The sequence below is a fragment of the Lichenostomus cassidix genome, chromosome 14, assembly GCF_008360975.1.
Source record: "Lichenostomus cassidix isolate B80296 chromosome 14, HeHo_3.0, whole genome shotgun sequence".
Taxonomy (NCBI): Eukaryota; Metazoa; Chordata; class Aves; order Passeriformes; family Meliphagidae; genus Lichenostomus; species Lichenostomus cassidix.
In genome coordinates, this window is record NC_139495.1 from 2690830 (window position 1) to 2711224 (window position 20395).

The 20395-nt window shown below is 57.8% G+C and overlaps 1 protein-coding gene across 9 annotated transcripts in view; it reads right to left on the reverse strand.

The window, feature by feature from the left end:
• The window catches only part of MPRIP (myosin phosphatase Rho interacting protein), a 73772-nt gene extending 59135 nt beyond the window's left edge, over positions 1–14637 (reverse strand). For 6 of the 9 annotated variants that reach the window (XM_085074449.1, XM_085074448.1, XM_085074451.1 and 3 more), the window contains exons 1-3: positions 14146–14636; positions 3293–3370; positions 1632–1697 (exon numbers count right to left, since the gene is read on the reverse strand). In XM_085074449.1, the coding sequence (XP_084930575.1) occupies positions 1632–1697; positions 3293–3370; positions 14146–14265 (264 nt within the window). In that variant the 5' untranslated portion in view covers positions 14266–14636. Of the gene's footprint in view, positions 1–1631; positions 1698–3292; positions 3371–5040; positions 5163–14145 lie in introns of those variants that run through there. The other 3 variants (XM_085074453.1, XM_085074454.1, XM_085074452.1) reach the window with 3 other exon arrangements.
• Positions 14638–20395: the final 5758 nt, after the last annotated feature.

Sequence of the window (20395 nt, forward strand, 5' to 3'; positions counted from 1 at the left end):
AAACTGGGGCACATTGAGGGTAGATCATCCCTGAGTGGACTGCAAAGTGACAAAACAGTGTGTCTACTGGCACCCCCTGGATGAGGTCCCAGCCCCATCACTCCTGCCCAGCCCATGGAGGTGGTGGGGCCACGGCAAGGAGCTGGCATACCTGGAGGGATGGAAAGGACAGGATGGTATTTTTACACCATGTGTCAAACCCCAGTGAGGAGGAAGGATCCATGACAGTCTCCTCCATCTATGACTATGTTGAGGCCAGACCCTTCTGGGACCCATCACACTACAAATGGGCACAGGGTAGCAAGTCCAGGCACCAGCACAGTGGTGTCAGACTGCCTGGGACACCATTCCATGCTGCACGTGTGTATCTCCCCTTTTTGTTTGTATTTTTCCACTTTCTCCCTTCTCAAGGGGAAAAAGCCCAACAGGTGCCTGGAGAACTGCAGGATGCTTCTGCTGTCCTCTGGGTGCTCCTGGCAATGGCCCCTCTGGCACAGGGCTGGGGCACTGCCTGTTTGCCTCTGCCCAGATACAGAAGAACCTGGGGCACATCAACCTCCTCAGGATTCAAAACAGCAAAAAAATACTCCAGATTGTGTTCCCCAGCATTCTTGCACCTCTACCTCAATTTGGGGCATGTCCCTTCCCCACCCAGACACAAACCACTCTCCTGTCAGCGTAGGACAGGAAACACCAGCCCAGTGCAGAGCCAGGTTGCTGACACTGAAAATTTATTAAAGCCTCCACTGCTCCTACCAAAGACATTTAAATTATTTAGGGCACTTGGACCAACCCCAAGTAAAAATACAAACAAACACAGCATGAAATCTGAGCCACACTCACTGTGCCTCCTCATCCCACGGTGCCTTCGCAGGAGGCACTGGAGGAGAATCAAGGCACACAGACCTTGCAGGGAGCCTCCCTGCCACAGACACGGGTCCCCATGTGTCCCTGTCCCACAGGTGTGCTGTGCCCAGCTGGATTCCTGAGCCTCCTGCCCAGGCAGATGCCAGGACATGGCTGTTCATTGTGCTGACCCTCTCAGCCTTGGGCACTCTCCCATGGGTGCATGCAGCCAGCAGGATAACTCAGCAATCCTGGGTGCTCCTGGCATTGACCCACTGGGCTCTTCAGCCCCACTCTGCAGCTCACAGAGGATGAGTTTCCCTTTCTTTGATCCCATTTTACCGACAGAAACAGTGCTGGTGACAAGCTGCAGCTCCAGGGCGGGCAAGCAGTGGGAAGGCGTTCCAGCTGACCTACTTTCCACGGGCATCGCTAGGCAGGGCCTCCTTCTCGGACACTGCCAAGGTGATTCACCACAACCAAAACCCAGCTGGCACCGAGAACAGGGCAAAAAGGAGGGGGGATGACCTTGGGGAACCCCTCCAGCACTTCCTGCCAGCGTGGGATCTGTCGGCAGCTGATGAATCCCACGCCAGGTGGAACCTACATGCATCCAAAACACCCACCAATCTCTGCAGAGTGTCCACGGAGCTCCCACACAAACCCAGCCTGGCGTGGAGTCAAACCCAGTGAGCGCAACTCTCCTCCAGCCTGGCAGAGCACTGCAAGGGCAGGAGATAACCCAGCTGATCCCCAGAGCCTGGGCACAGCCGGGCAGCACTCACCATCTCGTCGAGGGCGTAGCGCAGCAGCCCGTGCTCGTAGAGGATGAAGAACCGACGCTGCCATTTCTGCAAGAGAAGACATCGAGGTGGGTCATGGCAGTGCCTACCAGTCTCTGGGCCTTGCTGGGAGCACTGGAGCTGCACATGAGCTGGCAGAGCTCTGCCAAGGGTCTGTGTACACCACATTGCCTGATGCTGATTGCCTTGAGCTCTGGCAGCCTTGGGACCAGAACCATTCCCTGGGGAGCCTGTTCAGTGCCCCACCACCCTCTGGGGGAAGAACCTTTTCCTGATATCCAAACTAAACCTATCCTGACTCAGCTTCATGCTGGGAATTCTGGGGACACCAGAAGGATCCCCAAATTAAATGCTCTGAGCTGCCAGCTTCATCCTGCACCACCTATTCCAGCATCCAGTGCTGGTGGGTGACAGGGTGTCATGTCAGATGTCCCTCAGCAGCACATGAGCTCAATTTGGATGGTGGCTGCACTTCTGGCATGGCACTGCCCAGGCAATCCTGACATCAGGCTGGCACTGCTGCTTCTACAGCTGCACAGCAAATCAGATTGGAGAACTGATCTGGCTGGAAAACTGCCTTTTTTTTTCATGTGTGCCAGGTTGTTTTCAGCCAAGAGCAAAAACTGGTTGAGCAGGCTGAAATAAAAAAGGTCCTGGATTCATAGCCCCAGTGCAGCAATTCTTATCTCACTTTTCTCAGCCCTTCGGGCAAAGTCCAGGGTGCTCAGGGACAAGCAGAACTACAGAGCACCTTGTGGACCTCCACAGGCCCTAGCTTAGCAGTCAGCCTGGGTTCTGGGGAGACATGGGTCCCCTGATCCCTTTATGTCAGGCCAGCAAGCCTGTGATGAGCTGTGACTCCAAATAATGACCCATATACCCCAGGCTGAACTCAGAACTCAATTCTTGCTCATTCGGGAGTGATTTTTTTATTACTAACAGCTCCAAGAGCATTTTGGCTGCATGACAGAGGGTTCATGTCCCATTGCCATCCCTCGCACATGCAAGACAGCCCCATCCAGGCAGCCTCAGCAGCAAGTTCCCTGCAAGACAAGCTTGGGGGGACAGGCTGAAAGTCCTCGTCACAAGCCGGCAGTGAAAGGACATCAGCCTGGCCACATCCTTCTGAGCTTCTGCACTCTGGGATGGAATGCAGCCTCCCTCTAGAGCTCTGGGCACACTCACGAGGAGGTGCAGAAAATAAAGCAGTTGTTTCCAAGCCCTGAAGGAAAACTGGGAGCCTTTCTGATGGTCCAAGCACAGCTCAGAGCTGCACAGCCCACACCTTGCTGGCCTGAGAGCCTTCCTGCCAGTGTGGCACGTGTCAGGCCAACCAGAGCAGCATCAAAACATCAAAAAGCAAAAGCAACAAGCAATAAAATTGCACAGACTGAGCTTGACCTGCACCTGCAGTGCCCCAGGCTGCTGCCCAGGATGGGAAACCTTGCATCCCAGAGAAGGCATTTGAGCCTTGCTGCAGGAAACATCTCTCAGCTTCCTGCTTTGCACAAGGGGATGGGTGCATGGAGGTGCCTGCAGCACTCCCGGGGTCACAGCCACCCCCATGGGCAGGGACAGGCCCTTGCTGCTCCTCCTGCCACCCCCACCCATGTCACAGAGAGGGGATGTCTCACTTCACTCACCCGGGAGCGATGGACAGGGTTGTCAAAGTCCGTTCCTTCCGGGGCCAACAGCAGCCAGCCACCATAAATGGGTTTGGCCTGCAAAGAAACAGCAGAGAAACACTCAGGCACAGCGGAAAATGGCTCAACAGGGATCAGCACCATGGGGAATCGATGGTTGAGAACCACAGGAAACTGCAGCAGCCTCGGCATGAAGGCAGCTGTGTGAGCTCAGCCTCCTGCACACAGGAAAACTCAACCTTCCCAGCGCAGGGAACGTGGTGTCTGATGGCAACCCATGGTGTGACACACACTGTGTGCCAACGGCACTAAGACGAGGACTCGGGAGGAGGCAAAACCCAAGCCACAAACTCCAAACACAGCTGCTCCTGCATGGCACCGTGCCCAGAGCACCAACCTCCCGGGTGCTGCCGAGCGGCAGAGCCCATCCCCACTGCTCTTCCCATCCCCATCGGCAGCGTGCCTCTCCTCCAAAGCAAAAACACACTCCAAAGGAGAGCTCCATGTTTTCCGTTCGTTAATTAAAAGAGGAAAAACTACCCAGTGCTGGCAGTTCTCCAGCTCCCAGCCGCTTCCCGTGCCGTGCACATCCAACTCCTGCTTCCCTGCAGGGACAGCTCCTGCCAGCCTGCTCCCCCCGCCAGCGGCATCCAGCAGCCCACGGCCGAGCACACAGGAAGGTCAGAGCCAGGAGGAGGGAAAACAGCTCATTCAGCCAGCCGGGAAGAGAAAGGGAAAGAATACTCGGAAAGAACCTTGCAGCACTGCCATATGTCAGTGGAAAAAAGATATCCAGGCTCTTTCCACCACCGGTGGCTTGGATGCAGAAGTGGCCAGGGTGAAGCTGACCCACGCCACGGCAAGGGGTGGGATGGGGATGGGCACTGGGCATGTCCTCCCACACAAAGTCCTGCGGGCACCGCTCCTGCTGCCTGTCAAGCTGTAAACGATGAGCCAACACCTGGCAAGGGCTGGGGCCAAATCCTGCTGCAAGAGTGGAAAGGCATTGCCACACCAGCAAGGCGGCTCCACAGATACCAGGACAGAGCAGGAGGGAGGAAACCCAGGGCAGATCCAGCTCCAGGAGACCCTGGGTCTGGAAACACTGCTTTCCACCATGGAACATCCATGCACGTCCATCCCGGCCCAGCCAAAAAGTGACAAGGACAAACATTCCCAGCTCCTCTCTGATTCAGCTAATCTTGTTGCTTTCATTCTTTTCTGTTCCTTAAAGTTTAAAACTGTTTCCAATTCGGTACCTCCCCTAGATTCCTCCTGCCAGTTTCTGTGGTTTTGTAATGTTAAAAAAAAGTTTCCCCTCTGGAAAAATCCCTGCAAACAATAGAAGAAACTGCCTATGCACCAGAAACTGTCAAATGCATGAAACACTGAGTAAGCAAACTGGAAACACGCTGGAGGAGACCTTTTACTGTTTATAAAGTGAAAAGAAATAACAAAATCTCTTATCCCCTCCACAATGTGACATACCAGCTTGAGGTGTTGCTCTCCCAGCAGCTGGGAAAACATGATTTGAGAAGACCTTCCTTCCTTCCTTCCCCCTTTAAATGAGATTTAAACCAATGAAAACAAAGCGCTAGGATTGGGATCCAATTCGGGGGAGTTAGGGAGACCCAGGGCACCCCTACACCTGTTCCCACGACCACACTGGGGGCACAGAAAAGCACCCCACAACCCTCCCTGGGTTTGGCAAAGGGCCCAGAGCCCCCCATCACCGCTGTCCAGCTCACCTGGATGCTGGTGCCCTGCTCGCCCGTGGCCCCCATGCCACCTCCAGCCGCCCAGCACTGCTCCCTGCCCGTCTGTGTGCCCGTCTGTGTGCCGCCCACGCTGCCAGCGCCCCGCAGGTGAGCCAGGCTCTGCCACACCCCCAGCACACCCCGCCCCGTGCCCCCACCCTAAGCCGCCCCGTGACGCATCCGTGCCCACGCGATGGGAGGACTCCGGAGCAGGGGATCCTATTGCTCCCCACCATGCTGGGATGTGGCCTGGGAAGAGCCAAATATTCTAAATTTCTCTTGGGTTTTACAGGGGAAAAGCAGAATTGCAAGTGACTAATGATGACCCATCTGAGACCCTTCAATGGGCCGCTGTGACAGGAAACAGAGTTCTCAAATTCCTATGGGAGAATTTGGGGTGAGCACTGAGCAGCTTGAGAAGATCTTATGAGTGGCCTCCACCAAGAAGGAACAAGAAGATGACAGCATGTGACATCCCCAACACTTGGAACCACCACACCAAGGCAGCACCCTGGTGATGCTCCAAACAGCAGGGCTCAGCCCTCCTCCATCCCCCAATTTATCCATCTGCCAGTTTTGCCCTCCATACCCCAGCACACCTCCTGGACATGACCAAGTGCTTAACCCAGCAAAGACCCATGAACAAAAATCTCTCCCTGACACAAGCCACAGCACTGCACCATCCCACAGCATCCAGCCCCTGTGTGACAGGCAGCAGGCAGGTCCCAGTGCCACACCAGGGACAAAGTAACCGTGAAACCAACAGGGGACTTCATCACCAGGGCCAGCAGTCAGCAGCCTTAACCCAGCATTACAGGCATGAAGTCCTGCCCTACCTCAGCCTGGCTCACACCCCACAGCAGACATTATCTTGCCCTCAGCCAGTCCAATTTTAGCTCAAACTGCCTGTAAATAAACACTGAGCACCTGAAATACACACCCTTAGCATAAAGCACGGTCATTTTTGTACCGGCGTCATAAAAAACCACCAGTGGGCTACACTTACTTTGGCAGAAGCATCCCATTTCAGATATTGAAACCAAAACAGCTGAAAGGTATGAATTAGAGCCAGGCAGCGTGGGCAGCCTGGTTCCACCCATCAACAAATGAACACGCAGCAGCACTTTTTAAAGCCAAACCAAAACAAGCTCCTGCTAAAACCAAGAAAATGCCCAGAGAGGTACAAGCCTAAATAAAAGGGATGTGAATTAGCACATGAAGTACCTGAAATAAACTCATCACACCTGCATTGGAATGGCCCTGCTGAAGAAAGATTTAAAATAAACCCAGTGTGGGAGGCAGGTCCGGGGGGTGTTGGAGCACCAGGATGGAGCTGGAATCACACGTCGTTTCCACTGGCTTGGCTTCCTCTGGTGAGCTCTTCAAGACGAGGAAAATGCAACACCCAGCACTGAACAAGAGCTCAGAGCAAAAAACTCCCTCTTCCAAGCAAATTTGTTCAACTTCACATTAAGGGATGGTGTTAGAGCAACCCTAGGGTTCCCAGGATATCTTTGGCCATGCAGGGCCCTGTCCACCTCCTGGCAGCTCTGCTGATATCCAAGTAGTTTCTCCACAGGCAGCAGCCACACGGGGTGCTCGGGTTCAGGGTGGATGGCTTTGCTTTTATCCAGAAGGTACCTGGCTGGAGGGTGAGCCACAAAATGCCGTGGAAAGCAGAGTGGAGAGTGGCTGCTGGTGGAGCTGGGGTGGGGTGACACTCACCCCACCACCGCGTGGGAGGTGAGGCCGGTTTGCAGCCCCACAGTGCCCAGTTCCATCCGATCCCGTGGGACTGCTGGAGGCTGACTCAGGCAGAAACACCCCCACGTCACCACTCGGCTTCCTGTCACACCTCTGGGAGTGTCAAGGTATCGAATCCCACCTTTGATCCGACACTGAACACGGCTGTGGGGCACCTGCAGCACCTCACCTGCCTCTCAGGTTGCTGTTCCAGTCCCTGCATCCATCCCCTCTCAGCCCACGGCCCTACAGTAGATCCAGGGGGAGGACACTGCTTCCAGCCCAGCACCGGCAGCACAGCGGGTGGGAGGAAGCGGAGAAGGAAGCGGCCCCAGCTGGGTTTACACAAAGCTGTCAGGCTGCTGTGCTGATGCTGCCCAGGCACGGACAAACCACCCCAACCAGCTCCACCAGCACTGGGAACATGATTTCCAGCGGCTGGGGAACTGGGCTTGAAGGACGTGCAGAGCCACTCAGCACTTCCCAAAGCCCAGGGTGATACAGGAAGCCCTGCACACCCCAAGGGCCGCAGGGCACCCACTTCCAGAGGGCAGGATGGGTCACAGGAGTGTGGCACCCCATGGAGTGCCAGGTCACAGGGCTGGAGGTGGGCTGTGACACCAACCAGCTGTCTGTTGGATAGGCTTTCACCTCTCCTGTGTTTTGGTGGTACTTTCACCTCTTCCCTGCCATGTAAACCAGCCAGGCACGCAGTACCAAGCACAGCCATACTGCCACAGCTCCACAGTGCTGCAGGAGCTCATTGCACAAGGTGGAATAGGAGAGCTGTACCAACATCCACATCCCCTCTCAGGGTCCCGACTCAGCCCCATGGCAGTGTACCCACATCTCCACTGAGATGCTGGACAGCCGGGTGGGCTGGGATGCCCCCCAGCCAGTGCCCACCCACCCCCACATATTCTGAGGGAAGTCCGAATCCATCGCCGGGAGAGACTGCTGGCTCTGAGCGCGTGGCAGGAGGGATAATCTGTTTAGGCTGCCGGCAGACGTAATCAGCCTGTCTCGGGTGGAGGCAGGGCTTGTTTTGTTCAAGCTTGGCAACTGAGCGGGAAGGGGAAGAAAAATGGATTGTTGCATCGGAGCTTTAGGCTCTGCCTCCAGCACTGGGAGCAGGGAGCCCTGTGCACCAGGGAAGTGATGCCAGGGCTTCCAGCAGCTCCACAAAAGAACAATACACACAACCCAGTCCAGGCTGTGGGTGAATCCATGGTGGACCTCGTCCCATCATCTTTATGGGTCAGTCCTGATATTCACCGAAGAAGCCTCTCCGACAGCAGTGTCTGCTGCTCCCCACACCCAGGGGGGAACAACGGGGTCACAGGTCTCATCCAGACCCACAGAGTAGGGGGGGACAGTAACATCATTGTCCCTGACCCACTCAGAGCTCCCCAGAGCCAGGGACCTGTTTCTGGCACAGTTCAAGGAGAAAGTCACCACAAACACTGTGGCTGCAACCTCAAAATAGGAAATCTGGGCGGTTTCAGCCCCGCTCTGCTCTCAGTTTTGCACACCTTGGAGCCAAGAGAACATCGCTGATGGGTGAGTTGGAGCAGCCGTCACCCGGCAGGAATGGGGAAGGTAACACGGTGTTCAGGGAGGGAATGGGATGCGATACCCAAGCAAGCGCTCCGGCCCACAGCACGGCTTCTAGGAACTGAGAGACAGGCATCACTTGACATTCTGTGTGCTCCCAGTGGGATGGCAGATGGAGACCCACAGGAGCCCCGTGACCCCAGCTGTTGGGAGGCTCTGCAAACACTGCTGTGCAAACCCACGCTCCGGCGGCGATCCCAGGGGGCAGGATGAAGCCCAGCCTCAGTCGTTAAGCTGCTTACATCCCTGTTTCCCTGCCTGTACAGCAGTTCCCCTCTGCTGTCTGTCACCTGGCGACGCCAAACCCCAGCACGGAGGATGCAGTGCTGCCTCTGAGCATCCTCAATCATCATTCCTGGTGCAAAAACACTCTCCCATCCCCCAGCTCATCATCCAAGTGGCTGCTTGCTGGCCCCAGGTTCAGCCCCAACAGTGCTTTTACCAGGACAAGACCCAGGCAGCCCCTGGGGACCACCCTGGATGATGGGGAGAGTCTCCTCTCCATCCACATCCTACTCTTTCGCCAAAACATATTTGCACAAGGCAGGCACGAGTCGGCCGCTGCCAGAGCTGCAGATCCCAGGCCAGGATTTCACCACCAGCACATCTCCACATGCAGCACAATCCAAACCAGACTGGACCTGGAGCATGAGGAGTACCAGGCGCCGTTGCCATGGGCCAGCTGGTGGGCACTGTGCATGGCACAGCCCTCTTGGGACACAGCTAGCACCGACCCAGGCGTCGGCAAATCCCAAAGGACAGAGCTGCCTGGACAGTTTGATGTGTGGGCAGTGGGAGTGACCAACCGACCAGAGGGACAGGAAGGGGAAAGGTTGAATTCACCCTTCGTGCAAACAGCTGGCCTCCTTCTGCAAATACCCCTGGCCTCAAGGCTGTGCTTGGGTCTGAGCGCTGCCATTGCCAGGGCAGTCAGAGCAAGAGCTGGCCAAGGCTGGCTGTGGCATGCACAGAGAATCTGTCAAGCAGCAGCAAAATGAAGCGGGACAGAATGGACTTTGCAATTCCAGCTGCTCCTCGAGCAGCCCCAAAGCCGGTGTGCCTGGCAGCGAGCAGGCGTATCTAACCACTTCCCACCACTGGCCTTCCTCAGCGCCTGGGAGAAGCCGCAACATCTCTCCACAGTGCTGGAGAGGGGATTTATCACTCCGTCGGGTGCCAGTGCAGATAAGGTGCGGCGCCATGCAAAATCCCAGCAGTGAGTGTGCGAAGGGATGGCTCTCCAGCACCCAAAGGCGTCGCCACATCCCTTCCCTTGGGCCACACAGAGGTTCAAGTGACCCCAAATCCACCCCAGCACCCAACACTGCTCCGAGTGGCCGCTGCCCTCCCTGCCTGCATGTCACTCTCCAAGGATAGGATGCTGCCTGTGGGGCAGAGCCACCATGACCCTCTGGCTGTGCTCCCCAAGTCCCTGCCCTCCGCAGCTACCGACACAGGCAAATTTGACATTTGCAGAGAAATCTCCCCCTGTTCAGTGCTAATAATCAGTCAAGTAGGGGCGGATTTTTGCAGCATGATACAAGCAGCAGGGAGCAGGGAATGCAAGCACAGGGGCTGCTTTCCAGGAAAGCGGGGGCTTTTCCTCCCAAAAAGGAGCAGGGCTGGAGGGAAAAGTGTGGCCGGGACATGATCCCTCACCCTGTCACCCTTTGGACAATGCAAGGAGCCAGGACAAGACCCCTGCAGCACAGGGCATCCCAGTGACATGGATGCAATGTCCCAGAGCAAAGCCAAGCCAGTGACCCAATGCTGACACACTCCAACCTCAGGGCTGCTGGCCACCAGCTGCTCAGCATCCAGAACAGTAGGAAAGTGATAATGTCCAATGGAGAAGAGATGGAAATAACCACCCCCTGCCACTGGGCAGGGGTGTCACGGGAAGAGGCAGTGGGAAAAGTCTGTGAGTTCTATTTTCTAACTGGGTGGTCCTCTGGGCATCTATGCCATGATCTCAAATAAAAAGGGGAAAAAAAAAAGACACTGGTAGCTGGAAAGACGTCCTCAAATTCCTCTATCTGTGCCAGTCCCCACACCCCGAGAGAGCAAATGCATGGAGAAAATTAAAAGCAACTGCTTTACGCTCTGCTCTTCTTCCAATTCAGGCCAGGCAAAATTTTTAGGTTAATTCCCAGCCTGTCCCATGTTGTTGGGGGCTTCATCTTACAGACCAAACACATGTGTGTGCAGACATTGCTGGGCCCAGCCGGCGTGGAAAGGAGGACCCCACAGGACACCCCCACAAGAGCCTTGTGTGATCACTTCAGAAAAGGGTCCCACTGGACAGGCTGGCCTTCTCTTGGAGACAGAAGGGGGACCCTGGGAACCATCCATCTTCCCAGGGCAGGTTCTGGAAAGCCAAGCTCCATACAAGGCTTGCAGGTGGTTACAGGGGACTGTGCAGTGTCAGCATGGGCACGTCTTGCCAGGAAAGTGGAAATTCCCACAAAAGGGGAATTTCTCCCTTGATGGGAAAGGAGCAGCATAAGATGAGCTGGAAAATGGGTGGGTGGCACAGCCAGGACAGACCCACCAACAGCACCGTGTCTGCCAGCAGCCAGGTCCTGCCACTACACAGGATCAAGGGATCTGACAGCCCACGACCCACAACAACAGATTTTCCCAAAGGGAGAACAGCCACGCTGACTGACCCAGTTTTTCCCATGTTGTGTGGGCACCCCAGAAGGTCAAACACAGATTAGAGGGGGACAAGGGCACATCATTTCCCACCTGCACCCCTGGGAGGGGACAGCCACGTCTCCAACAGGTGGTGGGACCGCATGTAGCTGCCCCAAATCACAGCGAGCCCCGTCCGGCAGCACAGCCACGCACAAAAACAACTCGTGAACGCAGCGCTCCCGGGATTAGGGACTTAGCGTCCGCACAGCCCTTTGAAGTTGGAAGCGCTAAGTCTGATTATTATTAGAGAGCTCCAGCTCATTAATCCTGATGTTTGGGGCTGGATTTCCCCCTCCCAGCCCCATTCCTAAGCCGGTTCCCGAGTACGACGGAAATCCACTACTACCACTAAATATTTGTGACTCTTTGCAAACACACTCCGGGTCTCTGCCCTGAGCTGCTCCAGCACCCCAGGAAGCAGCAAGGGCAGCTCCTGACACCCACACACGTATTTTTATCCAATAAAAATCCAAAAGAGACAGGAGTGCGTAAGTGTGAAGTACCTTCACCTTTCCTCCAAGCCAAGTACAAAGGTCAGATGACTCCAAAAGACTTTTCTAGCCTGACTCTAGGTAATCACCAACACTGTCCCCGTCCACGGGGTGAGCAGGACACGCTGGGAACTGAGCCCCCACGCCGTGGAGTGGGACCTCCCAACCCAACCTTAAAAAGATTGAGTTAAAAAGGCAGAAACACTCAGAGCTGTTCAATGAACCGTTATTCCTGGGTGTGCTTCGGAGCGAGCACACCCCCACATCCAGCCAGGCTGCGACACGGGGCACAGACCGGGAGGGAAGGCAGTCAGGGTGGTGGGGAAGCACTCGGGTGGCCGCGGCTGTGGGGCTCCTGGGCACACGGGGAGCTGCGGGCAGGGCGGGAGGTGCGTGCGTGCATCACACGCTACCACAGCCACCATCTTATCTGGGAAGCGGGATTACTTCACCCCAGCTGCAAGGGAGAAGCCGAGCAGGACTGCGCCGTTTTCCCAACCGGAGCCCCCCGCGCAGGGCCTGGATCCGGCCACGGGGCTGACCCCGACCCCATGGGAACCGGACGCGAGGGCAGCCCCCCAGGGCCGGCCGCCACCCCCACGGGAACAAAGCCAACCAGGGGCTGCCCGAAACATGTCCCTGGGTCCCCTGGGAGGTGGGTGGCCGCCGTGGCAGGGCAGGCAGGCGCTGCAGGGGGCTGCGTGCGATGCTTTGAGCCCCCCAAGCAAAGTAAATAAGCTCCGCACGAGGAGGCAGCGCAGCTCCGGGGCAGCGGGAAGGGGCCGGCCGGGAGCGGGGGGCTCTTCCCGAGCCCCCTCAGGGACGGCTCCTTTGTCTGGGCACGGCCGCGACGCTCCGCGCCGCCCGCCCCTTTCCCGCACACACCACGGCATTTTTTCCAGTTACATTTTTTCCATATTAGCCCTCAGATTTCATGATGCCCCCCCCTCCGCCGCCCCCCCAGCGAGCGCAGCAATATGTCTGATCTCATTGCCATAATAGGATCGGGAGCGGGGATGGCAGCCCTGGCCCAGAAAGGTGTGGGAGGAGGGAGGGCGGCCCTGTTCCACTCACCCCAACACCACGGACCGGCCCCTGTACCCCAAAACAGCCCCCACACCCCAAACACCCCCTGCCATGGCAGCGCCGGCCTTGGGCCTGCATCAGGCCTGGGAGGAAGAGGAGGAAGAGGAGGAAGAGGAGGAAGAGGAGGAAGAGGAGGAAGAGGAGGAAGAGGAGGAAGAGGAGGAAGAGGAGGAAGGCCCAGTCCTGGCAGCCCCCCAGCGCTGATCCCTCTCCGGAAAGGGACTAGGGTCGCCTTCCCATGTCCCCAGGAAAGCAGGGGGCTGTGGGGCAGGGGGGGTCAGGTCCGGCACGTCCAGGAGGGGGAACGTTTTGTTTTCAACCGAGTTTTTCCCAGGACTTTCTGGATCGCCTGATGGAGCTCTCGGGATACCCCCCACCTGCTGCCGTGCACCCCAACAGGGGACAGGATCATTTGGTGCCCCAAATGGCCCCAGGGAGGTGGCACTGGGGTGAGCCACGGCCTAGGGAACCAGTGGGCACTGTGGGTGCTCCATGGGACACCTGGGAATCTGTGGGGTCAGCAGGCATCCTGTGGGATCGCGGGACATCCTATGGGACCAGAGAGCACCCAAAGGGCTCTTGGACATCCCACGGGCTTCACAAATACCTGAGTCCCGGTGCTGTCTGTGGGGTCAGCAGGCACCCCAAGGAGCCACACACTATGCGTGGGACCAGCAGGAACCCGCTGGAATCACTGGATACCCTATGGCACCAGCGAGCACCTATGGGGCTCCCGGATATTTGGGAATCCGGGATTCACAAATACATGTGGGTCCCTGTGCTATCTGTGGGGTCAGCAAGCACCCCATGGGACCACACACCATCCGTGGGGTCAGCAGGCAACCCATGGGACTCCGGGACACTTTATGGGACCAGAGTGCACGCCTGGAGCTCCTGAACACCCCACAGGATCCATGGATCCTATGTGGGTCCCTGTGCTATCTGTAGGATCGGCGGGCACCCGATGGGGCTCCTGGACACCCTATGGGACCAGGGAGCACCCCTGGAGCTCCTCAACACCCTGCGGAATATAGGGATACCTGTAGTTCTCTGTGCTATCCATGGGACCCCACAGCATCCCTGACAACCCACGGGAGCAGCAGGCACCCACAGGAACCTACAAAATCTGTGTGTCCAGCAGGCACACCATGGGACCCCTGGGCATCCCATGGGATCCTGTGCGAACCATGGTGACAGCAGGTACCCATGGCACCCTGTTCTATCCGTGGGACCCCAGGACATCCACGGGACCCCACACTATCCATCGGATCCTGAGCTATCCATGGGGACATCCATGGGACCCTAGGCTACCCAGGGGACTCCCAGAGTACCTGTAGGACCTCAGGCTACCCACGGGGCCAGCGGACACCCCAGCGAGACCCAGGGCGCCCTAAGGGCGGGTAAGGAGCAAAACCCCGGGACGGATTTTGGGGGCAAAACAATGTGTTTTGGGTTAAGATCCCACCTGGTTGAGATCCTCGTCGTTGAGCAGGTGGGACTCGCGGGGCTTGAAGCAGTTCTGGCACTTGCTCTTGTTGAAGATGTTGGCCTGGAACTTCCTGCAGGGATTGTCCTTGGCGGCCATGGCGCGGCCCGCGCCCGCTGCGCGCCCGCTCAGCGCCCCGCGGAGCGCCCTGCCGCCGCCGCGCCCATCGCCGCCGCCCCGCGCCCGCGGGGGGCGTCACGCGAACGCAAAAACCAACACAGAACCCCGACGGATACGGCAGGAAAAAATCAACAGAGGGAGCGAAGCGCAGGACGGCCGCCTCCGCTGCGGCTCAGCGGGCGCGCATGGCCGGGCGGCGGCGGAGCGCGGAGGGGCGGCGCTGCCCGCGCCCTGCGGGGCCGGGCGGGACGGTGAGGGGCGGCGCGGGGGTCGGTGCGGTGCGGGGCCGGGGGCGGGCCGGGCGTGCGGACGCTGCGGGAGCCGCTCCCGACTGCGCCGCCCGCAAAGTTTCCAGCGCCGCGGAGCCAGGCGGAAAAAGGGGGCGGGGCCGCGGGGCGACGGACGTGCCCGCCCACCAATGGGAACGCTGCTCCGCGAATATAGAATTGACGCGCTGGCCAATGGGGAGCAAGGAGAGGGGCGGGCGCGGCGGGGCGGCCTCGCCGCGGGGGAGGGGCGGTGCGCTGACAGCTGGGGCGGGATCGGCCCGGATCGGCTCCATTCGGCTCGGCTCGGCCCGGTTCGGCCTGGCTCGGCCCGGTTGGGCTCAGCCCAGCTTGGTTCGAATCGGATCGGCCCAGCCCCGTTTGGCCCAGCCCGGGTTGGCTCAGTCTGGCACAGACTGGCTCAGCTCAGCCCACCTCATCTTGGCTTGCCTTGGCTCAGGTCGGCTCTGCTCAGCCAAGCCCAGCTTCGTTCAGCCCAAGTCAGTTTAACCTGACTTGGCTCAGCCTCGCACAGATAAACTTGGCTTAGCCTGGCACAGCTCGGCTCGGCTTAGCTTGGCTCGGCTCTGCTCATCCCAGCTCAGCTCTCTTCAGCCTGTCTCAGCACGGCTCAGCTCAACTCAGCCTAGTATGGCTGACCTCATCTTGGGTCAGCTCGGCTCAGCTCAGCCGGGCTTTGCTCAGCTCAGTTTGTCCCGGACCAGCTCAGCTCAGCTCGGCTCAGCCCCTTGTATGAGCAGTTGCCCGGTGCCCCCATCCTTGGCCCCCCATGGAGCACAGTGACTCCCCATACAGCCCACCCACCCCACCCCCCAGCAGTGGGACATGCAGTGACATGGGGTGACAATCCATTGACCCCAACCCTGTCCCCAGCCCTGGCACAGGAAGGCACACAGGGGTCGCCAACTCTTGGACACTCAGATTCGGTGAGGACAACATCCCTCACACCCCTGTGGCACCTTGGTGACCTGCAGCACTGGGGACCGAGTGGGGACAAAGCAGGGACAGGGGTGCATGTCCCACTTCAGCCAGGTCCAGCGCCCTGGGGCCAGCCGGGAGGTCCTGTTTGTCCAGTGAATTTTTATCTGCTGGAAACCGGCAGGTAAATATTCCTGACCAGCTGATAAGGACATGGTGTGAGGCCAGGGGTTTGGCCTCCCAGCTCTGCCCCTGGGGAGCCCCAGAAGGGCCAGGGAAGGCCCTTCAGCATCTGTGGAGCATCACGGGGTCAGGAGAGAGGTGGCAATGCTGACCCTGGAGCAGGGGGACAGGGCCAAGGTGCCAAGTGGCACCCGCAAAATGCACCCAAGACTGTCACGTCCTACCACAGTCAGATGCCACCACGGCACAGAGCATCTCCTGCTCATCCCAATGTTCCCTGCCGGCGTGGGATGGGGTGCTGCTATGAGGAACAGCCACATGGACTTTCCTGGATTTTTGGGACCAGGAAAAACCCGTCGGAGAAGAGGCGACGACGTGGTCCCCTCTCACCCGGCGCTGTCCTGCTGTTTGATGTGGGACCCGGCCTCGGCCGCCTCGCCACGCCGGCTCCACGCTGTCATCCCAAGTAAATAAAGCCCAGCACAACTGCCTGCTTGTTTATTAATTTTTGCTTCATCAAAGGCAGCTTTAATCATCTCTGTCCCTCCTGCCAGGGCCACTCGCAGTGCACACCGTGTGCCACGGATTGGGATGGGACAGCAGAGCACCAGTGACCCCAGTCATCCTCATTGTCCCCGAGCCCACATGATGCTCCCAGGTTGATGGTGACCATCAAACCCCCCCATGTCACCATTTTGGGTGGGTTTTCCCACCTTTTCCTTGATCCCAATGTTATAAAAGCAGCATGAGGGGAAAGGATTTTCCCCTCTGGAATTTACCAGCCCTGACACCCTTGCTGTGGGTCCAGGGTTCACCTGGCACATGACTGCGGAAATCCTGCTCCTTGGAGAAGGGTGGATGATTTTCTCAACCACCTCTTGTCCTTCCTTGATTCCCCTTTCCTTCCTCCCTCCTTCCATCCCCAATGCTGGATTTTTCCCTGCCACATTTCTTGCTGAGGACCTGGCATGGCCTGCATCCCACAGTTCCTACAGATGTCCAGCATTTTTTTCCACCAAAAATCCCCTCTACAGCTCCATGGACACCTCTGTGTGTTGTCCTCACGGTCCCCAGCCCTTCTCCACCCCCTCAAGGCATAGACCCCACAGACTGAAGGATCCTTCCAGGAGGGTAAGGGCTGTTTTCCCTAGTTCCATGGGGCACCATTCCCCAAAAAGGGCACAGTGTTGGCACAGAGCACGGAGCAAGCCCTGCATTTTCCATCCTGAGGCTGTGCCTGCCCTGTGGGCTCAGGGCCACGACCTGGCGCCGTGCATGGCTCTGCCGGAGCCGGCAGCACCTCGCGGGAAGCTCCTGGTGCTGGGGCTGGCTCCAGCCTCTCCAAAAATCCAGCTGAACGGGACAGGCTTCTCCACAAACCTGTCGGGCTGCATTCAGCCGTGCGGAGCCGGCGTTCGCGCGCCACCGGCAGCCTGTGTGCCACGTTTGGTGGCTGCTGGAAAATCAGTGCCTGTGACATCCCCTGAGTGCCCCAGATCCTGGCACAGCCATGGCACTGATGTCCCCAACGTGTATGGGGTATCCCACCCCATTGCCACCACTGTGGGAATGCCCAGTTGGGGCTGCCATGTGGAACAGGTCTCTCCAACCCACAGCCAGTCTTTCCTGGAGCAGTTTTCTCAGACGAGGGCAATTAAAACAATGGGAAAATGGAAAGTTTTTGTCAGGGAGCTGCAGTGGCAGAGGGGAAGGTGCTGTGGTGAGTCAGCCTTCCAAAGAGAAGCCCCAGCGCCAGGTAAACAAGCTGCAAACCAGGAGGTGTTAGTCACTAGGGCTGTGTTGGCCCCAGCCCGGCGAGGGCATCAGGAAATATCTCCAGCTCCAGGAAAGGGTTCGGCGGCACCAAATCCCACTGATGAGAGCAGAGCAGCACCTGCTCCTGTCATGGGACATCCCTCTAGGATGTCCCACTCCTATCCATTGGCTCTGCTCACCAGGATGTCACCAGGATGGGGACATGGTCCATGTGGCTGTGCCATGTTTTCACGAAGCTCTGATGTGGCACACTTTTCCGCAGGGCCAGGCGCTGCCGGGACAGGAGCAGGACAGCCAGGTGCTCCTCCCCGGTGGCCACTGCTCCCCAAGGGACCTTGGGCAAGTCATTTAATCCTTCTGTGCCGCCAGCTCGCCGTCATTACCGTGGAGCCAGACGGATGGATGCCCAGGGCAGAGGGCAGGAGTCATGGCTTGGAGCCGGCAAGCCCTGGGAGCCCCACTGGATCCAGGCTGGGACTGAGCGGCGCCTGCCAGGGCTCCCCTCCTCCTGCCCTGTTCCAAGTGCAGTTCTGGCCTGGGATGCTGGATGCAGCCCCTGGGATACAGAGCCACCACACAGCCCTGCCTGGCACTGGGGAAACACTGACCCAGGAAGGCTTGGATGCTTTTAGCCACTGTGTGTCCTATAGGGGTGAGACCCACAGGTTAGAAATCCATATGGGGTGAAAAACACCCTCCTGGGTGGAGGGAAAGGCCCCTGGGCTGCCCTGGCAACTGTCTCTGTGCCCTGCCCTGCCTGTGCCCAGTTTTCACGGAATCAGAGAGTGGTTTAAGTTACAAGAGACCTTAAAGACCATCTTGTTCCACCCCCTGCCATGGGCAGGACACTTTCCACTAGGCCAGGTTGCTCCAAACCCCATTCAATCCCATTTTTCACACTTGTAAAAATAAAAGGACCCAAATTATCCGCTGGAGGAAATCCACAGCATTCTACTGCAGCTGATGCAGCCCAGAGAGGAGGATGCAGCTGCCATGGGGCTGGAAAAGCCCATGAGGATGGTCCAGAGCAGGCTGCACACACACACAGAGGCTGGAGCTTATCCCAGAAGCCACAGTAAATCCTGTCCCACCAAGCAGAGCTTTCCTCTTGTCCAGAGATGCCAAATGTCTGTGAGTTCATACCTTTCTCCTAAAATTAATTAATTACACTCCCAGCTGGGTTATCAGTCCCATGGTTGCTGATGCCTTCAGACCTCCCTGTGCTTTGGTGGGGAAAATCCATATTTTTTGTTCCCACTCGTGTTTCCCCACCTTTCGGCTATTGGGCAGGGCAGAAGGGATCCCCCTGTGAGGCTGCCTGCCCTGCCAGCCCCTCTCACCTCAGCATGCCTGCTAAAAACATCACCCTGTGCAAAATGCAGTTCTCTCAGCCTCGTCCATCACTCGTCCCCTTGGCCACCGCCCCGGAGCTGCCGGCACAGCCATCGGATGTCTGCTCTGCTGACTCCATATAATGCGAGTTTTACAAATGAAAATGTCACATGGCCCTAAATTAAATACTTTGGAGAAACCCATTATAATGCAGCAGCACAATTAGCTTTATCAGCCAGCCCAGAGTCATGCCAAAAACCAAAGCCGACTCACTTGACAGGAGCTGCCATCCATGAAACCAAGCTAACGACCTTAATTATATTTTTAGCTTCTAATTTTTGGCTGACAGTATCCTCAATTACCCAGCCCATAATTGTGCAGGGATGGCGATCAGCCTCACCTGGCCTGTAATTCCCAGGATCAGCCCTTTTATCCCTTTTAAATATTAAATTGACTCCCACTGGCCACCCTCCAGTCCTCTGGAATTTCCCCAGGGTTTTAGTGTTAAAAATTAACAGCAGAGCTCCTGGGCTGGCTGCAAAGCCCTTCCCATGAGAGTTCTGCCAGGAAAACACCTTTCCTGAGAGAATTCAGCGATGAGGACAAGGAGTTGCTCCCACCAGGTCAAAACTCCATGTATAATCAGATCAGCTGTTCTGGCCAAAGATTGTTCTTTGACTCATCTCCCTTATCCACCACCCACGCTTTACACCTCAGCACACAGCCCTGGCACTGAACCCTCCTTTCCCTGCTTGTTCCCTACACGTTTTTAGGGCTTTATCCTCATTTCCATGCCAGACCTCAGCCAACCCAGGGCTTTTCCCATCCAGCTGTCCTCGGTCTCCTGCTGGCTGCTGGGTTTGGGGAGCCAGCCCTGAGCACCACCTGAGTTTTGGTAAAATGCTTTTCTTTTCCTGATCTGTGCCGGGTTTTGGCATGGAGGCTGCTGCAATATCACCCTGATGGTGCACAGGGGCATCTCTGGAGCTTTGGTCACCCAGGGGTCACCCACAGCCCCCTGGCACAGGGACTGCCACAGTGTCCGGACCCTGCTGGGTGCTGAGCATCCTTGGGATGATGCCCCATGGGATGGAGACAGGGTGAGAAGCAAAGGGGGGAGTGGAGCATTGTGGTGTGTGTGAGATCCCTGAACCCCCCAGGCACTGAGCGCTGGTGAGAACAGAGCTGCCAGGGACGGGCAGGAGCCAGCCGAGGGTCTGCGGGGCTGCATCCCCCCATGGAAGTGTCCAAGGGCAGCACGGAGCGGCCGGTTTGGAGGATTTTCGGGCTGCGGAGGCAGCCAGAGCCCCGGGACTCAGCGGGAGCCGGGCTGGGCTGGCCAAGGGTGCCATCTCCTGGGGACAGCTCCGCACAGCCGAGCCCAGCGCCATCCTGGGCGCAGGACTGGGGAGAGGAGCTGCTTCCCGAGGCTTTCTGTCCCCCCGGGGTTCGGACCGGGGAGCCACAAGCACACGGTGATGGTTTTACACCGGTGGGATTGGCATGGCTGTGGCTCTGCAGCCACGCAGAGCCCCGGGTGTCCCCACGGACACACACCCCAAAACCAGGTGGCATCAGCGGCTGCCGTGCAGCAGCAACCCCGCGGGTTTGGT